Here is a 17,770-nt window from a genome sequence, read left to right on the forward strand (position 1 = left end):
CCCACATATTCCCTCAGCCTCAAGACTATCAACGCCCGACACCGACTCTATCCGCGATGGCCCCCACCAAGAAGTCCAAGGCCGCAAAGTCCTCCGAGTCCATCGCTTCCCGTCTCGCTCTTGTCGTCAAGTCGGGCAAATACTCCCTTGGCTACAAGTCCGCTCTTAAGCAGATGCGTTCCGGCAAAGGTTCGTCACTTCCACTGACTCTCTCTCCGGGGACTGGAGCGTGAGGCTGAGAAGGTCCCTTGGGCTGACCATGTTCTCTTTTCCATCGTTGTGTGCGTATCCGTCTGCAGCTAAGCTTGTCCTTATCGCCGGCAACTGCCCCCCTCTTCGCAAGTCCGAGCTTGAGTACTATGCTATGCTCTCAAAGACTTCGGTGCACCACTTCGCGGGCACCAACGTCGCGCTCGGTACTGCTGCTGGAAAGCTGTTCCGCGTCGGGTACGCCCATGTCTTCTTGACTCGTGAAATCATTCGCTGACGCGCTTTCTCCAGTGTCATGACCGTCACCGACCCTGGTGACAGTGATCTTCTCACCGTGGCTGAGGGTGCCGCGCAGTAAAAGTATCACCACCGTACATGCATCATATGTATTGCATCATAGCAGGCGATTGTATGATTTTATGAGACAGCCCATGACCATCATACTCATAATACTTGCTGCCATGACCAAATCGTGACTTGAAGTGCACCAGCTACAAGCAGAATCATATCAATCGTGTAGCTGCTGCATCGAAGTGGGCGTGTTCCAGTAGTCTTCGCATCGGTCAAATTAGAGAGTAGGGGGGACGGAGCTCTCGATGCAGGCATGGAATACATCAACATAGCGTAGACAGCAAGTAGGAATACACGAATAAGGTTACAGCAAAGAGGGCGACATCCCCAGTATAGTGCGGGGTCCCCTCGACGCATAGTCGGGTTTCGAAACGTAATTCTTTCCTGCCGGGTCATTGAACGCTAGCTAGATGTGCAGGTCAGCCAGTCGCCCTCCGCCCACATGATCGTATAAGCTGCCGTGGAAACGTTGTCACTCACCTTTGCCACGATGCTTGTCCCGAGGAAGGCTGCCAAACCGTCTCCCTTGTCCCGGTACTCGGCGAAATAGTCTGGCACTCTGAGCGTTCGGATGTTCCGGGGCTGCACCTCATTGTTTGGCACGTCAGGTGCGCTGAGAATGTACGGGGCAAGCCGGCCTGAGAGGGCCACTCCGAGTCCTGCTCGGGAAAGCACGGTCAGCCTCGAGGTCCTGCAAGATGCTCATACGATGCAAGCATGTCGCCAACGGTACCCACCCTTGATGTGGTTCGTGATTTCCCCCGTCACGAACAGGCCCTGCCAGATGTAGGTGCGCTGGTCGACGTCTGTCCGCCCTACGGCGTCGCCGACAGCATTCTGGAGAGGACGACGCAGGTCTCTGTCCCCCTTCTCGCGCACGCCCGGCACGCCGTCGAGCAGCGTCGGGTCGAACAGCGGCTCACAGAAGCGGTGGCGCTCCTTGCCGAGCGTCAGCTCGATGCCCCGGAACTCCGTCGAGACGAGGTCGAGGGCCTCCATCTCCTTCGCTCGCGCCTGCTCCGCTGGCTGCGCCTTTGCCTGGCGCCGCTTCATCCCGCTCTCGATGACGGCGCGTTCCTTGCCCGCCACGACGATCGCGGCGATGTCTGTGACCCCCTCGTCCTCGAGGTCCCGCGCGGCCTCGCCCTCCGCGAGGGCCTTGATGAGGTCGCTCTGCCATATGTGCGTCGCAAGCTCGAGCAGCGTCTCCTGCAGGGCCTCGGGGGACAGGGGCTTGTCTGCGGGGGAGAGGGCGGTCATGACGGAGGTGTTTGAGCGGAGGAGGTGCGCGAGGTACGCCAGGCAGTCGTTCAGGCCGAGAGGGACCGACGTCCGCGCGGCGTGCACGACGAGGCCGTCGTACACGGGCGCGATGTCCGTGTGGTCTCGGTCGACGTCGACGACGATGCCGCTCAGCTGCATGCCGGAGATGACGGAGTAGAACTGGGCCATGGGCCGGTCGAGGACGGCGAAGCCGGCGGCGTTGAACCGCTCGAAGAAGATCTGGCAGATGCGCTCGTACGCGTCGCGCGACAGGCCGGAGGCGATGGAGAGGATGACGGGAGACTCCATCTGCGCGCGGCGGAGCTTGAGCGAGGAGAAGAGGACGTATTTCCTGCAAGGGGGCGGGGCGCGTGGTTGGAATGTCGGTGATAGGTTGTAGAGGAGGTTAGGGATGTGAGGACAGATACGCACCAGAGCGCCTCTGCTTGTGTGTAGTCAGAGATGTCGCCCTCTGCAAAGGGCCATGAGATGACAAGGTCTTGTCCAGCGGCAAGGGCCTCGTCGAGTTGCGAACCAACAAGATAGTCGGTAACTTTGGCTGAAACGGCTGCGGAGGAACTCGAGAGACCTGACGATTTTTCGATCGCGTTGCGCGCAGAGACGAGAGATGCGAAGCGTACCGTTCTCGACGTTGGGTGTTGCAAGACTTCTCCTCAGTCCGACCCGGGCGGGTAAATCCTGCAAGTCCGCATCTGAAACCGTATCCGTCAAAACGTTGTAAATGGCGACGTACGACAGTAGGCAGACGTAGGAGGTCATTAAGACCTTGTCCGGCACGGATGGAGGTGCGACCTGTCTCGATGATAACGACGGTCGAGTCGCGAAAGCTGGTGCTGCTCATCGGGGCAGTGGAGGGTCGAGCAAGAGCGCGTCTCCCCGGCGCTCGCGCGATCACGTACAGACGCGTCCCGAACCCCACCAAGCGCCCGGAAGCTCCGTTGTTCGAACACGAAGAAACGCAGAACAACAATCGCAAAACGCTGCGGCTACAAAGCACGGTATCGACGAAAGCAATGGCGAATATTATCTGTACTAAAAGTACTAGTGTCCATCCCAATAAACCCCGGGTGATTCCAGCCCCACCAAGTACCTCAGGACGTTACGTTTCCTTGTTCCAGCCTTCCTCCGGCCACAATCCTTTCCCGTCGATGAGTCCCGCCCGCTCGAGCTGCTCGAAACGCGCGGCAAACGCGTCGTATCCGATGCTCGGCGCTGGCGGTTTTTCGGGCACAGGTGGGTCGACCACTTGCTGTGGGCGCGAGAGCTGCAGCCAACTCTCTGGCGGCTTCGGCCTCACGAAGTAGTCGTGAATCTCGGGGCAGCCGCGCAAGTCCATGGGGGGCAAATCTGCAAGTGGGATTGCGGGCTCCTCGTCGTCGTCGTCGTCTTCCTCGGGCGGCGCGGCTGCTTGTGTGTCCATCCGCCTCCACTTCCGGCGGCTGCCTTGCGAAGCGGTCGGCGTCTTCCCCCGTCGCGCTGGACGTACTGTTGGACACAGCAGCTTGTACACGGGAACCGGGTATGCTGGGAGCGCCGACAGCTCTTCCCGCGGATGCGGATGAGGGCGCCGAAGTTGGTGGAAGGGTTGGCTAGTGTCCATAGACAGGACATCGAAATGGGTTGTCTGTATGTGTGCAGACAACCCATTTCCTGACCTCCCAAAGCTGCTGGTACATCCTGTAGTCACTATTGTCTCAGAAAATCAATCAATCTAGACAAACAACCATTTTCACCTCTGATTGGGCATGGGAGTGCAACTCTAGACAAGTGACTCAGATTGACATGTTGTTGGAGGGCTGGGAGAGTCCCATGGTATCTCCCAACACATCTATTGATCTTGCACTCCCAGATGCCCTGGTACCCATGTGGAATTAGCTGCTAATCAGAGGACATGTTGCATGCTTAGGCACCTGACTGGATGAGGGCCCCTGCTCCTGACAATGCCTGTGTAAATGCTGCCAAAAAAATAAGAGCAAGTCAGTCAATCATACTAGATGGCCTCTCATTTGGCACTCAGGCAATATAGATTGTTAACATGTCTCAAACTTTGCAGGTTGACATTTCTTGTCGATCTTCAGCAAGAAATGCACAACAACATTCACCTCATGCACTGTAGCTACAAAGAAATAATGTCGCACCTCTTGAAGAGATTTCCAGCTATTGAGCTCAGCATGACATCGGCCCCAGGTGCACATGATAGAGGTAGAGAGGACGACCTCTTTTGCTACATCCAGAAGATGCTGAGCAGTGAGAGGCACTGTTATGGTGTCAGTGGCAGACATGCTTCCTAACTTCTGTGCACTATCCACCATCAGGACATGTCTAAGCTGCATAGAAAGGACAAGGAAACAAGAAGATGGGAGGGGAAGGCAAGATGAGGTGGTTCACAAAGGCAGCTGGTCAGAGAAGCAGTTGTACCAAACATGGGTGGTCTGCATATTCTATGAATGCTAGGGTTAAAACAAAGCACAATTCTGAGTTGGTGGGAGAAACTCGAGTTTACGACTCCGCGCGTGAGGGTCACCCGAGCGAAGCAGGGGGAACCAGCTATTTCGGGCGGAGCGTCGCCGGGGATGTCGTCGCAATGGTGTAACCCTAACGCGAGGAAGAGATTACTCCGGTTCCCCGGCGCTATATTTCGCTCGTCGCATCAAATCTGTGCTCGCCGATCCCTGATTAGCTTCAGCGTAATCTAGATGACGATCTTGCGATGGAGGGCAGACTAGTTGTCATCGTTGAAGACATTCCACAAATTCTACCAAAGTACAACGGTCTATGTAGTAGGGAATCGAGATGACATAGTGCTCTACCCAAGTGACCACGATACCTAAACCGGCCTCTCACAGTTCGAAAAGTTCCTTCAGGATTTGCGCCGTTTCCGCCGGGCCCTTCACGGAGTGCCCAATCGTGCGAGGGTCTGAGTAAATCTCGTGGTCGTTGCCGCCCTGCATGCAAGACAACGATCTTCAGCGGTGAAGGCACGAGGAGCAATTGGATCGGTGTGACCTTGTGGGTGCTGTCTCCAAAGAAGTGGATCTCCTCGAATTCCTCGTCCGCGACGTGCCGCAAACAGTAGGTCTTGTCCCACCCGCTGGGGAAGACATCAAAGGAGATCTTGCCCCCAATCGAGAAGGTGAGCCCGTAGTCTGAGAACTTCTCCCTGAGCACGTTCACGAAGGCTTGGCGAACGCCGTGTTGCTAGAGCCGGGGTCAGCCATGTCAGAACGCGCCGCGACGAGAAAGCCCGCACCTTGTCGTAGGCCTCAAAGTCGTTCCGCTCTTGCATGCTACGCGGGGTGAGAGACATCGCACGTGCTCGGGATGGGGACTCACGTTGCGTTGCGGCCAAGCGGACTAACGTTGATCATCCCGTTCCGGAACTCGATGAACGTGCCCCTGCAGCCGGCCCCGCGTGAGGTCGCCATTTGCGCGCGTGGAAAGGGCTCGTTGCGAGTGGACGTACCGCTTGATGGGGATGTCCAGGTCGGCGATGTAGTGGAGGATGAAGTTCGCGAGGGTCTTGTACCGCTCCTCGCCGATGAACTTGATGAAGGATTGGGAGGGCAGCTGCTTGCCCAGCTTGAACGCCGTCAGGCCGTTCTCCGCAAACGTATAGTCGAATTCGTCCACCGCTGGGCGGTTAGAGACAGCTCAGCGCGGCGATACGCAGGCCTGAGTGAGCTGTGTGTGCGACGCACCGGTCGAGCCCGGGAGGGAGAGCTGTTCTGAGACCTTGACGAAGTCGGACCCGCCGACGACGCCGGTGATGACCTTCTTGCGTAACGCACGAAGGAGGTCCATCATCTCCTGAGATATCAGCTGGAGAGATAGGGCCGTCAAAATGACGGACGCGGGCCACGGCTCGACGAGCAGAGACACATACTTGGCGAGGCCGGGTCAGCGTATCGTCCACATCGAAGAGAACAAGCTTCTTGATCGGCCTGTCAGCAAAAACGGCAGAAACCATCGCGCGGGTATGGGGTATGATCTGACGGCGAAAGGAAAGGTATGAAGAGGGGCGGACAGGGCAGCGGCTTGGGTAGCGTAGAGCGGCGGAATATATGCGCGCGTCGAGCGCGTCGAGGAATCAAGATCGCAGTCTAGATCTATAGCAGTCACGTGTAATCATACTGTCGCTGCTGCGGGCGTGCACCTCGGCGCACCACGTACGGAGGATAGGGACGACACGCTGGAAAAGCATACGTTTTAAATCGTCGAATGCGTAGGTAAACGGTTCGCTGTGCCAACATGCTTCGTAAAGGTACAGCGTGATTGTGCACAACTCAGCGACCGCCTCCGAGAGCCCTCAGTCGCGCCTCCGCCGCGCGCGCCCTCCTCTCCCGCTCTATCTTCGCCCTCATCTCCGGCGTCAGCCCAGCCACGCTCTCCGCCCCGCCCGTCGACCCCCCAAGCCTCCTCGGGCCCCCGTTCGACAACTCCTCCCTCTGCCGCCTCGCCTCCTGCACGGGAGGCGGCGGAGGCGACGGCGTCGCGGCCTCCCTCTCCCTCTCCCGCACCTCGCGCTCCTTCACCTTGTCCTTCAGCCCCTTCCGACGCGCCTTCTTCTTCCCCTCGCGCCCCTCCTCCATCTCTGCGCTCAGCACGCTCGGCACGCGCGCCCCGCGCTCGGTCCCGAGCCAGTCCCACCAGTCGGGGTGCGCCGCGGCCGCACGCCGGAAGACGTTCCGCACCTCCTTCGTCCGCGCGAGGTCGTACGCCGTCCGCCGCCCGCCGCGCCCGCGCGGGAGCCGCGGCGCGTCCGAGGAGTCGGACTCGGCGCCCGAGCCGGAGTCGTCCGCCGCGGCGCTCGCGCCGGTGCCGGGGGAGGGCGCGGGGACGGCGAGGGTGGGGTCCGCGCGGAGGTCTTCGAGGAGCCATTGCGCGACCTCCGCCTGGCCGGCGCGCGCGGCGACCTGGAGGAGGGTGCCGCCGCCGCCGCTCTCGGCGGCCCACTCGGGCACGGCGGCGTCGACGCCGCCGAGGGCTGCGGCTTCGCGGGCCCAGAACGGCTTGAGGGCGTCGAGGCGGCCGCGCTTGACCATGTCGAGGAGCCGGGCCCATTTGTCGCGGAGGAGCTCTTCTTCGGGGGAGAGTTGGGATGCGGCTGGTTTGTCCTTGTGCTTCGCGGCTTCGGGGTGCGGGGCGGGTGTGGGTTGGGGCTTGGGCTTGGGGAGGGAGGCGAGGAGCGCCTCGTCTTGGGCGCGGAGAGCGTCTTCGGTGAGGTGGGAGACTTTGACCCTGGTGAGCTCTTGGAGGCATCGGGTGAGCTCTGCTTGGGTCTGGAGATGGGATTAGAATGTACTGCATGCATGACGGATCTTATGCGTACCGGACGTCGTGTAGGGAAGGGAAACCCTCTGAGACGTTCGTCCCCTGGTGAGATCTGTTAGTAAAAGGAGACAGCGGAGACATGAAACGATTTACATACCTTTCTCGATGACTGCGCCTTCGTAGTCGAGGAAGATGCGGCGATTGGAGACGCTCGCGCGGATGAAGATGCGTTCACAGTCATAGATGTCCTCCGCCCAGTCCGCGAGCAAATTGCGGATATCCTAGGATGCGTTGAAGATCAGGCGTCGCGCACAGGGGGAGAAACGAACTCACGTCTCGCAAAGCTTGCTCTCCGTAACGACGGAGCATTGCACCGGCACTGACGGCCTTGCTCTTTGCATTATCGTTCAAGGACTGCGACCCACCCTGCTTTCGACGCGCTGCAAGACTCACGGTGAGCTCTTGGAAATTGTTCTTAAGAATGCGGAGACGTACTGGTGTAGCGATGGAACGTCTTGTGCTTGAGGACCTCGAGCTCGGGCTTGGGCCGCCTGGGCTTACCCTTCTTGGTGAGCCCTCCGTCGTCATCGTCGCCGTCCGGCCGCTTCACGCGCACGATGGCACCGGCAAAGTGACCGCCTGCAGTCATGAACAGGGCCCACGTCCTGCCGTGCTCGCCGCCGGATTGCATCTGCTTGAGCTCGGAGAGGTACTCCGGAGGCGGGGTGGAGGTGGAGAATACCGTGCGGTAGATGCCGATCTGGGTCGCGGGAGGGGAATGGAACCATACTAGGGGTATTTGGGGTATGGTGCGCGCGGTTTCGTCTGGGGAGGAAGGGCGCGCGAGCTTGCGAGTTTTTTGGACGAGAGCGGCGACGGCGTCGTCCCCGTCGGAAGAGTCTTCTCCATCGGAGGAGGACGCGGAGCCAGATATGGAGTCTTCGAGGCCTAGCGCATTGTTGAGGATCAGGGGATGGGGAGCAGAGAAGGGCGACGTACCATCAACCAGCTGGGCGAAGTGCTGCTCGGTGACGGGATCGGCGCCGTTGAGGCGCACTTTGACGTTGTATCTGTGCCAATCGGAGCGGAAGTGGGCGCGCTGGTCTTCGACGTCGACAAAGGCTGCGCCGAGACAGATGTTGCAGGCGCGCGAGCCAGGGGCCTGTTGGGCGGAGGATTCAATACGAGGAGGGGGCACGGGTTCGGGCACTTGGGAGAGGATATTTCTGGGCACGAGGGTATCCAAGAGTTCTCGGGGGAGAGAAAACAGGTAGTACTGTTGATATTGCGACATGGCTAGGGATACAGAACGAGTGGGGGAGATGCGTGAGGGATGCTAGCTGGACTGGACGGCTTATGATGGAGGAGGGACAGGATGACTGTAGTGAGTGCACAGCGTACGGCTCGGAAGGGGCAGACTCACGGTGACTCTGGCAGGTAAGCTTACAATTGGATGGATAATCTAGCAGAGTGCGCGTAAGGAAAAGATTACGGATACAAGTACGCGAGGTGAGCGAGACGGTAGCTGTGAGCAAGAGCGAAGCTTAGTGCAGCAAGAGATGCGACTCGCGATCTGGCGTAGATCTGAGGTGAGATCAAGCGCCGCCTGTGGGCGCCTGTGGGCGCGTTTCATCAACGACCGCGACGGGCTGCACTCTCTGTCCCTCCGCTGCCTTTGCTCCTCTTCCCGCTGCCTTTTCACGCGTCTTTTCGCGCGACAGGCCAAGCCAATATGCCCACTGTGTCTCCCTCTTCCAAAGAGAACATTCCATTTCAGGGCAGGTCCGTACCTCCCTCTCTCGTTCTGACCACCGACTCACTACCCACCGCGTCTTCTTTCAGCGACACCACCTTCAAGCTCAACACGGACTCCCAACCCGCCTCCAAGAAGCGCAAGATCTCTCCCACCGGCCCTTCAAACTCCCAACCCAGTCAACCCTCCTTCGCTGACGTCCTCCAGAGACTCAAGGACGAGGCCGGCGAATCCAAAGGTCTCTCTTTCCCTCTCCTCTTTCCCTCTCTTACTCACTCTGTAATCCAGATGCCGAGGGCGGCGCTGACTCCTGGGCTCGTCCCCCTTTGCCTCCCATCAACCCCAACCGCGACAGTATCAGTAAGCCTCCGTCCCCCATCCTCCTCCACCCCAACTCAACCACTCTCCAGTATTCCAGCAGATTGACATCGAAGACTCGGTTGACCAACAGACCGGCGGTACCACCCTCAGGATGTTTGGTGTCACTCAAGTCCGTCCCTGACCCTCGAGCTCCTTAAACTCCCTCTCATTGCTGTTACCTCTAGGACGGTCATAGCGTGCTAGCACTGGTCACTGACTTCCTCCCTTACTTCTACATCGCCACTCCCCGAGGTTTCTCAAACGAGGACGCAGGGCCCTTCCAGCGCCATATCAATGTCCGTCCGTCTCTCTCTCACTTACCTCCCAGCTGAATATCTTCCAGAATATCCTCGGTTACGGTGCCGTACGCCACGTCGAGTTGACAACTAAACGCAGTCTATGGGGCTATAGAGGAGATGACTGGGTCAGCTTCGTCAAGATCACCGTCATAGACCAGAGAAGTATACCCAAAGTCCGAGATATGTTCATTTCCTCATCATCCATGCTTCTCCTCCCTAACTTCTTCTGCTGTTTTGACACGCCTCTTCGAGCGCGGTGAATGCAAGTTCAACGGCCTCTTTGAGACTGATGTTGCAACCTTCGAAAGTAACATAGCCTACACCCTCCGCTTCATGATCGACACAAGGGTGAGTCATTTGGTGCCGTTGTCAGCCGCACGCCCTCTCACCTTGTTCCCAGGTTGTTGGCATGAACTGGATCGAGGTCCCGGCGGGGAAGTATTCCCTCCTTGAGGGCAAGGCGAAGAAGTCTCACTGTCAAATCGAGTTCACCGTCAAGTTAGTGTCAACTGTTCCATGATCCACCGATCCCCTAACCAATCGACTTGTCTAGGTGGGACCAGTTCATCTCGCACGCACCGGATGGCCAGTGGTCGAAAACGGCCCCACTCCGCATCCTCAGTTTCGATATCGAGTGCGCCGGACGTAAAGGTATCTTTCCCGAGCCACATATAGACCCCGTCATCCAGATCGCGAACATGGTCACTCGGCAAGGTTTGTTGCCAGCTCCTCCTTTGCTGGTCCGCTCTGCTGACCATGCGCCAGGCGAGAGCAAGCCTTTCATCAGGAACGTCTTCACCCTCAATAGCTGTGCACACATTGTGGGCTCGCAGGTCTTGTCCTTCACCGACGAGGCAGAGCTCCTCGTGAGATGGCGTGAATTCATCGAGGAGGTCGACCCAGACGTGATAATCGGTTACAACATTTCGAACTTCGATTTTCCTTATCTCCTCGACCGCGCAAGGGCTCTCAAGGCGAGCAAGTTCCCGTACCTCGGCAGAATCGCCAGTCAGTATTTCTCGTTTATCATCCGACGCTCTGGCGAGCGCAGCTCACCGCCGGTCGCGCCTCTAGACAAGCAGACTGTAACGAAGGACACGCACTTCTCATCAAAGGCCTTTGGTCAACGCGACTCGAAGGAGACGGTCCTGGATGGTCGACTCCAGATCGATATTCTGCAGTACATGCAACGGGAGTACAAGCTGCGCAGCTATACACTCAACTCGGTCTGTGCCCATTTCCTGGGCGAGCAGAAGGAGGACGTGCACCATTCGGTCATTACGGAGCTGCAGAACGGTACCCCAGAGTCGCGTAGGCGTCTGGCCGTCTACTGTTTGAAGGTAAGTCGCGCCTCTTTCCCTGCCACACCTGGTGATATTGAATAGTCTCTTGGCAGGATGCGTACCTGCCTCAACGTTTGATGGACAAACTCATGTGCTTCATCAACTATACGGAGATGGCCCGTGTGACGGGCGTCCCGTTCAATTACCTCCTCGCGCGTGGCCAGTCCATCAAGGTCTTGTCCCAGCTCTTTCGCAAGGCGAACGATGACGGTTACGTCGTGCCGGCGCTCAAGGGTGAAGGTATGTGGGTCATGCCTTCCACACCGGCTGCCTTCTCATTACTATAACGTAGGCAGCGACGAGCAGTACGAGGGTGCTACCGTCATCGAGCCCAAGAAGGGCTATTACGACGTGCCCATCGCCACGTTGGATTTCAGCTCCCTGTATCCGTCGATCATGATGGCGCATAACCTGTGCTACACGACGCTGCTCGACAAGGCCACCGTGGACCGTCTGGGTCTCGTGAGGGACGTGGACTACGTTCAGACTCCGAACAACGGTGCGTGCTCAGCTCTCGCTGGAGATGGCTGGTGAGTTGAGGCGTCTTGCAGATTTGTTCGTCAAGTCTTCGAGGCGAAAAGGCTTGCTTCCCACCATCCTCGAAGACCTGATCAGTGCGCGGAAACGGGCGAAGGCGGATCTGAAAAAGGAGACGGATCCTTTCAAGCGTGCCGTGCTGGACGGTCGGCAGCTCGCGTTGAAGGTGAGAGATCGCGGTACGCCGTCGTGATTATTGTTGACTGTGGTGACCGCCCCGTAGATCAGCGCGAACTCGGTGTACGGGTTCACCGGCGCGACGATAGGAAAATTACCGTGTTTGGCGATCTCGTCGAGTGTCACTGCGTATGGGCGGCAGATGATCGAGAAGACGAAGCAGGAGGTCGAGGCGGAGTACTGTATCGCAAATGGACACGATCACGACGCGACGGTCATCTATGGTGATACCGATTCAGTCATGGTAAGGTTTGGTCCGACGGACTTGCCTACCGTCATGCGGTTAGGTTGGTGATGATGCTCGTTGTTGGTTCGACCACGATGGCTGATGTCGTGCGGCAAACGTCCAGGGAGCGAGGCTGCAGACTTTGTGACGGGCAAGTTCATCAAGCCGATCAAGCTCGAGTTCGAGAAGGTCTACTTCCCCTACCTGCTCATCAGCAAGAAGCGGTACGCGGGCCTGTATTGGACACGGCCGGAGAAGTACGACAAGATGGACACGAAGGGTATCGAGGTGCGTCGCGTCGACGCTCGTCGACGTCGGACGGGACACTGACGAGCTGCAGACCGTGCGGCGCGACAACTGTCGGCTGGTGTCGACTGTCATCGAGACGTGCTTGCACAAGCTGCTCATCGACCGCGACGTCAAGGCGGCGGAGGAGTACGTCAAGCAGGTCATCTCCGACCTGCTGCAGAACAGGATCGATATGTCGCAGTTGGTGATCACGAAGGCCCTCGCCAAGGCCGGTAAGGAGATCGCCACCGTGTCGTGCGTGAGATCGTTTGCTCACTGGTATTCGGCAGACTACGCTGCAAAGCAAGCGCACGTCGAGCTGGCGGAGCGGATGAAGCAGCGAGACGCGGGTTCCGCCCCTGCTCTGGGCGACCGTGTGGCGTATGTCATCATCAAGGGCATCAAGGGTGCGTGGACGACGCGGCGGTCTTCGCGAGAGGACGTGTGCTGACGATGCCCGACAGGCGCCGCGGCGTACGAGAAGTCGGAAGACCCGATCTATGTTTTGGAGAACAACATCCCCATCGACACGAAGTACTACCTCGACAACCAGCTGTCGAATCCTCTGATGCGCATCTTCGAGCCCATCATGGGGGACAAGGCGAACTCGCTCCGTACGTCGTCGGACTGCTTCCGCGCGAGCGTGTGAATTGTCTGAACGCTTTCGTATAGTGTCTGGTGACCACACCCGGACGATCCAGATCGCTACCCCGACGGTCGGTGGTCTGATGAAGTTCGCGGTGAAGACGGTGACGTGCTTGGGGTGCAAGACGCCTCTCCGTCCGAACAACAGCGTGAAGGGTGAGCATTTACAGGGACTGATGAGTGCTTGCCGTGCTAACGTCTTGTGCAGGTGGCGCGGTTTGCAACAACTGCAGACCGAGGCTGGGCGAGCTATATCAGAAGCAGGTCACGTCTGCGTCTGAGTTACAAGTCCGCTTCTCTCGCCTGTGGACGCAGTGCCAACGGTGTCAGGGCTCGCTGCATCAGGTCAGTCTCTGCAGTCGGCGAAGTCGCTGAAAGAACGGGAAACTGAAACCAGTGTTCGTCAGGATGTGTTGTGCACAAGTCGAGACTGCCCGATTTTCTACATGAGGAAGAAGGCGCAGAAGGACGTCGAGGATGCCAACGCCGTTTTGGATCGATTCGAGGACGAGCTTTGGTAGCCAGCATGGGTGTCCCTTCCGCTTGTAGTTTTGCTTTGAGATCGTAGCATGACCTTTTGCATATCACACATCATGTACTCTTAGGACTATCGTGATTCACATCATCCGTAATAGACTCTGCCGTCTAGCAACGATACGACGACATCGTAGCCGCACTTCGTGAGAGTGAACCCGAAACGTCCGTTCTGGGACTATCATCATTAACATTCAAGGACATTACAAAACATGCGCACGAAGGTACGTTATATCGTGTGTACCGGAACCCTATACGAACAACTCGCTCAGACCTTCTCATTCACGTCCTTTTCGTCCTCCCCAGCGCCACCGCCCTTGAGGTTGGAGACGTGGACGTTCTGCGCAATCAGCTCGCGACGGTACTTGACGCTCGTGAGCGGCGTCGAGTTCTCGTAGAGGATGTCGATCTGCTCGAGCGACAGGCCCTTGGTCTCGGGGATGCAGAAGTAGGTGAAGATCACGCAGCCCAAACACGTCGAGCCCCAGATGAAGAACACCTTGACACCGAGGCCGGCGTCGCCGGGGCCGACGTTGACGAGGTAGGGCGTCGCGAACGCGATGGCCCAGTTCCAGAGCCAGTTCGACGCGACGGAGAGCGACATCGCCTTGGCGCGGATGTTGAGCGGGAAGATCTCGCCGGTGATGACCCAGGCGATGGGGCCCCAGGTGGAGGCGAAAGCGGCGATGTAGATGCAGACGAGCGCGATGAGCGCCTTCTGGCCGGACTGGTTTTCGACGGAGATGGTGACGCCGATGATGGCCACGAGGTACTCGCAGATGCACATGACGGCGGCGCCGTAGATGAGGAGGTAGCGGCGGCCGAACCGCTCGACGCCCCACATGCCCGGCAGGGTCATGAAGACGTTGACGATGTTGGTCGCGACCGAAACCAGGAAGGGGTTCTTGATGCCGGAGTTCTGGAAGAAGGTCGTGCCGTCTGTGTGAAGCGATTAATGGAAGCGTTTTTACGGTAGCACGAAGTGCCTCAAACTCACAGTAGAAGATGAAGTTGATGCCAGTGAGCTGCTGCCACGCCTGAATGAGGATACCGGACATGGTGCGGAGGAAAATCTTGTTGTGTGTGAACTTGAAGCAGTCGAGGTACGAGCTCTCACCAATCTCCTCCTCTTCCTTCAGTGCGGCAGCGATATCCTCGAGCTCAAGTTGGACCTCGGGATCATCGATAGGCAGCTGGGTCAGACGAGACAGAGATCGGGCAGCGTCGTCACGTCGACCCTGCTTGATTAGCCAGCGAGGGGTCTGCGCAGGGAGAATGAGCAGAATGAGTATTAAGTACAGAGACGCAGCCAGATTGCAGTTTCTCACCTCAGGGAGCCAAAACATGCCCACGAAGAGGATGAACGCCCACACGAACTGGATGGAGATGGGGATCCGCCAAGCCGAGTGGTTCTGGCGATCCTTGGTAGCGTTGTTGATTACTGCGGCGAGCAGGATACCAATGGTAATTGCCCACTGGTACCCGGACACCACGGCGCCACGAATCCACTTGGGCGAGCACTCGGACTGGTACATGGGGATGAGGGTCGAGATGAGGCCGACACCGAAGCCGGCAAAGAAACGGCCGACGATGAATGTGGCCCAGTTGCTGGCGCCAGTCTGGAGGGCGATACCGAGGCAGAACACACTGCAGGACGCGATGATGCCCGTGCGGCGACCGATAATGTCAGCGGTGGGCGCGCCAAAGAGAGCGCCTAGAGAAGATATTTCAGTTCAAACCCGCAGTGCGATGGAGAGCGGTAATTGTGCGCTCACCAAAGAAGGTACCGGCGGAGAGGATGGAGACGACAAGAGACTGGTTCGGAGTGGACAAAAAGAAGCCCGAGGGGTTCGTTGCAGTTACCGCAGTCGGCTGGCCAAAGGTCCTCAGCCAGTCGTCCATTGCAATGATACCGGAGATGGTGCCGGTATCGTAGCCGTAGAGGACACCACCGAAGGCGGCGAAGGCGACCATGGCGATACCGACGATGTTGGTTTTCGGCGCGGCTGCGCCGATGCCAGGGCCGGAGGCTGCTGGACCGCCAGGCATTGTGGATGTGGGTGGTGCGCGCGCGGGGTGTGTGGGGGCGGGAGGTTGCGACGCGTAGGCCTGGGTAACTCGAGGATGTGGATGCGGGGCGACGAACCACGAAGGTTCCCCAGGGCGGGAGGACTATATATAGGGTCTGGGGAAAGACGCGATTGAGGTTGATTGATTTCCGAATCGCTGTCAACGTATGGAAGCCCCCGCATCGGGCAGCTGTAAAGCCAACGGATAGCGCGCAGAGACCGTATGGAACTGTCAAGGACCGGCTCATCATGGGCTGCGATGAAACTTGCGGATAGGCATGGATCTCGGAGGGTATGTCACAGCGCCGTAAGGGGTACGCGAGGTGGGATGGAGAGAGATGGGAGAAAACATGGTCCGGCTGCTGACCCGAAGATGGGCTCTGAGTGGCTGGAAGCTGGATATGAGCGGCGAGAAAGAGCGAGGAGGGTAGAGGCCATCAAGGACCTGACACAAGGTAGCAACAGGCGTGGGAGGCCCGATGCAAGAGTTACGGGGCGGCGCCCTGCTGACTATGGAGGGGGAATGAAGCCGAAGCAGAGACGGATCTTGTGTGGGCGGAGGAATGAAGGACACTGGCGGAAACAAACGCAAGGCACGGACGACGAATTACGCGGGAGAGAGCGAGCTCGGGACGGCGACGCTCGCGAAAGTTAACCGGGCGTCCATCCGGCGCTGGTTCGGTTGCAGGCGTCACCTAAGTATGCGTGGTCAAATGTCTCGAAAACGATTGCGGAATCCGACTGCGGGGTACCTGGAGCGTGGGTACCAAACCTTGCCTATTACCAGATCCCGTCGCTATTCAAGGCAGGTGGATTGCCCGTCAATGAGTGCAAATGTTCCCCAAGGCCAGCTCGTCTTCCGAAGCCAGCTAAAAGCTCTCGCACCAAAACCTTCCTTTCCCTCGGCCCTCTGCGCTGTGCGAGCAGCGTCAGCCACAAGGCAAACCAACACGCGATGGGTTGATGCTTACAGACGCGAATAGACGCACACCATCGGGCCACCCCAATTAATGTCCGGACAGCTTTCTTCGCCGCTGCAGACCACGCTCATAGTTTGTTCTTTCCTTAAGCTAGCTTGGCCGCGACCATCATTCGTTCAAAGTCTGCGAGCCCCATCGACCTGTCGGCGGCTGTGGAGAACGCGTCGAGCATCTCCACTGTCTGCGCCCGCGCCCAGGGACCGATTAGCCGACCGTGCCTCACACGGGAGAAGTACGCAGCTTACCTCTTCAGCTGAGATCTTCTCTTTCAGCAGCGCTGCTACGCGTGTGATATCTTTGATTCGGATCCGCTGCGCGTCGAGACTCGCGTCTGGAACGTCGGGGAAGAAGAGCGCGAACGTAGCACGGCATTCTTTCTTCTGTCGGGCACTCAATCCATGTTGTTTTGCGTCGTCTTTGTCGCCATCTTCGGACGAGATGGAACGCTTACGGCCGCGTCCTCGTCGGGACTTGGGCGAAGAGGGCGCCACCTTGGAGATGGCCTTGCCTTTGGCGTTCTTGGCGGGGAGGAAGCCGCCTTCCCGGTACTCGTCGTCTGAGTCGACTCCGAAAGCATCGGATCCACTGCTCAAAGACTGCATATATTCTTCGCCCGAATCAGAGAGCTCGTCGCCGGGGGGAACGCCAGCTTCGGACCCGGAAGGGGGGTCTTGATCCCCGCCCATGTCCACGTCGTCGTCTCCGGCCAGACCGGGGTCGAGAAGGGCCGCGCAGACAGCACGCCAATCCTTGCGGGTGACGAGAGCGTCTAGCGGATCGCCAGACTGAGAAGTCGAGCGATCGTTCCATCCGGAGGCAGCGTTGCGGAAGACGGAGAGCACATCCTCGTCGTCGGGTTGGAGGTCGAGGATCTGGAGGGCGGTAGGAATGAGGGAGAGGGGGATATGCCTCTGCACGATCTCCTGATCGTCCTGGTCTTCAGACGACTGGGGCTCGTCAGGCAAGAAGCCACCAGGAGGGGCGTCGTCGAGAAGGAAACCGCCAGGTGCGGGTGCCTGATCTTGTTCTAGTTTGCGACGCTTTGAAGGAGGAGAGCCAGAGGAGGATAGGGCAGAGTCGAATGCGTTGTCTATTCTGCGCTGGAGATCGAGAGGGAGTGCAACATAGCCGGGGTCGACTTCGTCTGTTCTCGCCATCGTAGTTGCAGTCGTAGTCGTAGTTGCAGTCGTAGTCGTAGTTGCAGTCGTAGTCGTAGTTGCAGTCGTAGTCGTAGTTGCAGTCGTAGTCGTAGTTGCAGTCGTAGTCGTAGTTGCAGTCGTAGTCGTAGTTGCAGTCGTAGTCGTCGTAGTCGTAGTCGTAGTTGCATTCGATGTCTGCCTGTGTCTGCCACAGCCGGTCTCTCAGATGTATAAGCGCCCAAGAGGGGGAGATGTCACGTGGGGCGCGTTGGGGTGGTTGAACGCGTCGTGTTGCTCCTCTTGT

At 58.4% G+C, this 17,770-nt stretch overlaps 8 protein-coding genes across 8 annotated transcripts; 2 read left to right on the forward strand and 6 right to left on the reverse strand.

Annotated features, from left to right (window-relative positions):
* The first annotated feature begins 15 nt into the window (after positions 1-15).
* Positions 16-667, forward strand: DICSQDRAFT_100824 (60S ribosomal protein L30). Its single transcript, XM_007362894.1, has 3 exons — positions 16-189; positions 300-447; positions 502-667. Exons 1-3 carry the CDS (start codon positions 57-59, stop codon positions 566-568), a joined length of 348 nt encoding a protein of 115 aa, XP_007362956.1. The 5' UTR covers positions 16-56; the 3' UTR covers positions 569-667.
* Positions 668-865: 198 nt separating this feature from the next.
* Positions 866-2,686, reverse strand: DICSQDRAFT_167314 (actin-like ATPase domain-containing protein; the record flags this gene model as incomplete). Its single annotated transcript, XM_007362895.1, has 6 exons — positions 866-967; positions 1,042-1,220; positions 1,299-2,176; positions 2,257-2,392; positions 2,466-2,523; positions 2,579-2,686. The coding sequence occupies 6 exons, from the start codon at positions 2,684-2,686 to the stop codon at positions 866-868; spliced, it is 1,461 nt and encodes a 486-aa protein (XP_007362957.1).
* Positions 2,687-2,944: 258 nt separating this feature from the next.
* Positions 2,945-4,101, reverse strand: DICSQDRAFT_178651 (uncharacterized protein; the record flags this gene model as incomplete). Its single annotated transcript, XM_007362896.1, has 4 exons — positions 3,984-4,101; positions 3,756-3,800; positions 3,579-3,699; positions 2,945-3,522 (listed from the first exon to the last, which is right to left on the reverse strand). Exons 1-4 carry the CDS (start codon positions 4,038-4,040, stop codon positions 2,945-2,947), a joined length of 801 nt encoding a protein of 266 aa, XP_007362958.1. The 5' UTR covers positions 4,041-4,101.
* Positions 4,102-4,574: 473 nt separating this feature from the next.
* DICSQDRAFT_133831 (eukaryotic phosphomannomutase) lies at positions 4,575-5,865 on the reverse strand. Its single transcript, XM_007362897.1, has 7 exons — positions 5,729-5,865; positions 5,544-5,664; positions 5,309-5,477; positions 5,179-5,241; positions 5,096-5,132; positions 4,852-5,043; positions 4,575-4,790 (listed from the first exon to the last, which is right to left on the reverse strand). Exons 1-7 carry the CDS (start codon positions 5,810-5,812, stop codon positions 4,686-4,688), a joined length of 771 nt encoding a protein of 256 aa, XP_007362959.1. The 5' UTR covers positions 5,813-5,865; the 3' UTR covers positions 4,575-4,685.
* A 180-nt stretch (positions 5,866-6,045) lies between these two features.
* DICSQDRAFT_153257 (uncharacterized protein) lies at positions 6,046-8,410 on the reverse strand (the record flags this gene model as incomplete). The annotated part of the gene is made up of 6 exons (XM_007362898.1): positions 6,046-7,124; positions 7,175-7,218; positions 7,274-7,397; positions 7,450-7,556; positions 7,612-8,064; positions 8,116-8,410. The coding sequence occupies 6 exons, from the start codon at positions 8,408-8,410 to the stop codon at positions 6,129-6,131; spliced, it is 2,019 nt and encodes a 672-aa protein (XP_007362960.1). The 3' UTR covers positions 6,046-6,128.
* A 438-nt stretch (positions 8,411-8,848) lies between these two features.
* DICSQDRAFT_81194 (uncharacterized protein) lies at positions 8,849-13,395 on the forward strand (the record flags this gene model as incomplete). The annotated part of the gene is made up of 22 exons (XM_007362899.1): positions 8,849-8,898; positions 8,959-9,107; positions 9,158-9,229; positions 9,280-9,359; positions 9,415-9,525; positions 9,573-9,708; positions 9,770-9,876; positions 9,929-10,026; positions 10,082-10,242; positions 10,294-10,536; positions 10,603-10,868; positions 10,925-11,111; positions 11,164-11,370; positions 11,423-11,574; positions 11,632-11,872; positions 11,936-12,099; positions 12,152-12,332; positions 12,390-12,506; positions 12,564-12,713; positions 12,772-12,900; positions 12,953-13,089; positions 13,152-13,395. 22 exons carry the CDS (start codon positions 8,849-8,851, stop codon positions 13,263-13,265), a joined length of 3,252 nt encoding a protein of 1,083 aa, XP_007362961.1. The 3' UTR covers positions 13,266-13,395.
* A 35-nt stretch (positions 13,396-13,430) lies between these two features.
* On the reverse strand, positions 13,431-15,396 carry DICSQDRAFT_153259 (MFS monosaccharide transporter). The gene is made up of 4 exons (XM_007362900.1): positions 15,054-15,396; positions 14,607-14,992; positions 14,276-14,540; positions 13,431-14,217 (listed from the first exon to the last, which is right to left on the reverse strand). Exons 1-4 carry the CDS (start codon positions 15,325-15,327, stop codon positions 13,547-13,549), a joined length of 1,596 nt encoding a protein of 531 aa, XP_007362962.1. The 5' UTR covers positions 15,328-15,396; the 3' UTR covers positions 13,431-13,546.
* On the reverse strand, positions 15,367-17,492 carry DICSQDRAFT_81201 (uncharacterized protein). Its single transcript, XM_007362901.1, has 3 exons — positions 16,573-17,492; positions 16,319-16,508; positions 15,367-16,262 (listed from the first exon to the last, which is right to left on the reverse strand). The coding sequence occupies exons 1-2, from the start codon at positions 17,482-17,484 to the stop codon at positions 16,413-16,415; spliced, it is 1,008 nt and encodes a 335-aa protein (XP_007362963.1). The 5' UTR covers positions 17,485-17,492; the 3' UTR covers positions 15,367-16,262; positions 16,319-16,412.
* Positions 17,493-17,770: the final 278 nt, after the last annotated feature.

This window comes from Dichomitus squalens (assembly GCF_000275845.1).
Source record: "Dichomitus squalens LYAD-421 SS1 unplaced genomic scaffold DICSQscaffold_5, whole genome shotgun sequence".
NCBI classification, from domain to species: Eukaryota; Fungi; Basidiomycota; class Agaricomycetes; order Polyporales; family Polyporaceae; genus Dichomitus; species Dichomitus squalens.

Bases quoted from the DNA above. Each gene is read 5' to 3' on its own strand.
- DICSQDRAFT_100824 (XM_007362894.1), top strand. From the start codon at position 57: ATGGCCCCCACCAAGAAGTCCAAGGCCGCAAAGTCCTCCGAGTCCATC. The intron at 190-299 runs GTTCGTCACTTC...ATCCGTCTGCAG, and splicing joins GCAGATGCGTTCCGGCAAAG to CTAAGCTTGTCCTTATCGCC. The intron at 448-501 runs GTACGCCCATGT...CGCTTTCTCCAG, and splicing joins GGAAAGCTGTTCCGCGTCGG to TGTCATGACCGTCACCGACC.
- DICSQDRAFT_133831 (XM_007362897.1), bottom strand. From the start codon at position 5,812: ATGGTTTCTGCCGTTTTTGCTGACAGGCCGATCAAGAAGCTTGTTCTC. The intron at 5,665-5,728 runs GTATGTGTCTCT...CTATCTCTCCAG, and splicing joins CGCTGACCCGGCCTCGCCAA to CTGATATCTCAGGAGATGAT. The intron at 5,478-5,543 runs GTGCGTCGCACA...CTAACCGCCCAG, and splicing joins CTCCCTCCCGGGCTCGACCG to CGGTGGACGAATTCGACTAT.
- DICSQDRAFT_153259 (XM_007362900.1), bottom strand. From the start codon at position 15,327: ATGCCTGGCGGTCCAGCAGCCTCCGGCCCTGGCATCGGCGCAGCCGCG. The intron at 14,541-14,606 runs GTGAGAAACTGC...CTCCCTGCGCAG, and splicing joins GCATGTTTTGGCTCCCTGAG to ACCCCTCGCTGGCTAATCAA. The intron at 14,218-14,275 runs GTGAGTTTGAGG...CGCTTCACACAG, and splicing joins CATCAACTTCATCTTCTACT to ACGGCACGACCTTCTTCCAG.
- DICSQDRAFT_81201 (XM_007362901.1), bottom strand. From the start codon at position 17,484: ATGGCGAGAACAGACGAAGTCGACCCCGGCTATGTTGCACTCCCTCTC. The intron at 16,509-16,572 runs GTAAGCTGCGTA...GCGCGGGCGCAG, and splicing joins AGAAGATCTCAGCTGAAGAG to ACAGTGGAGATGCTCGACGC.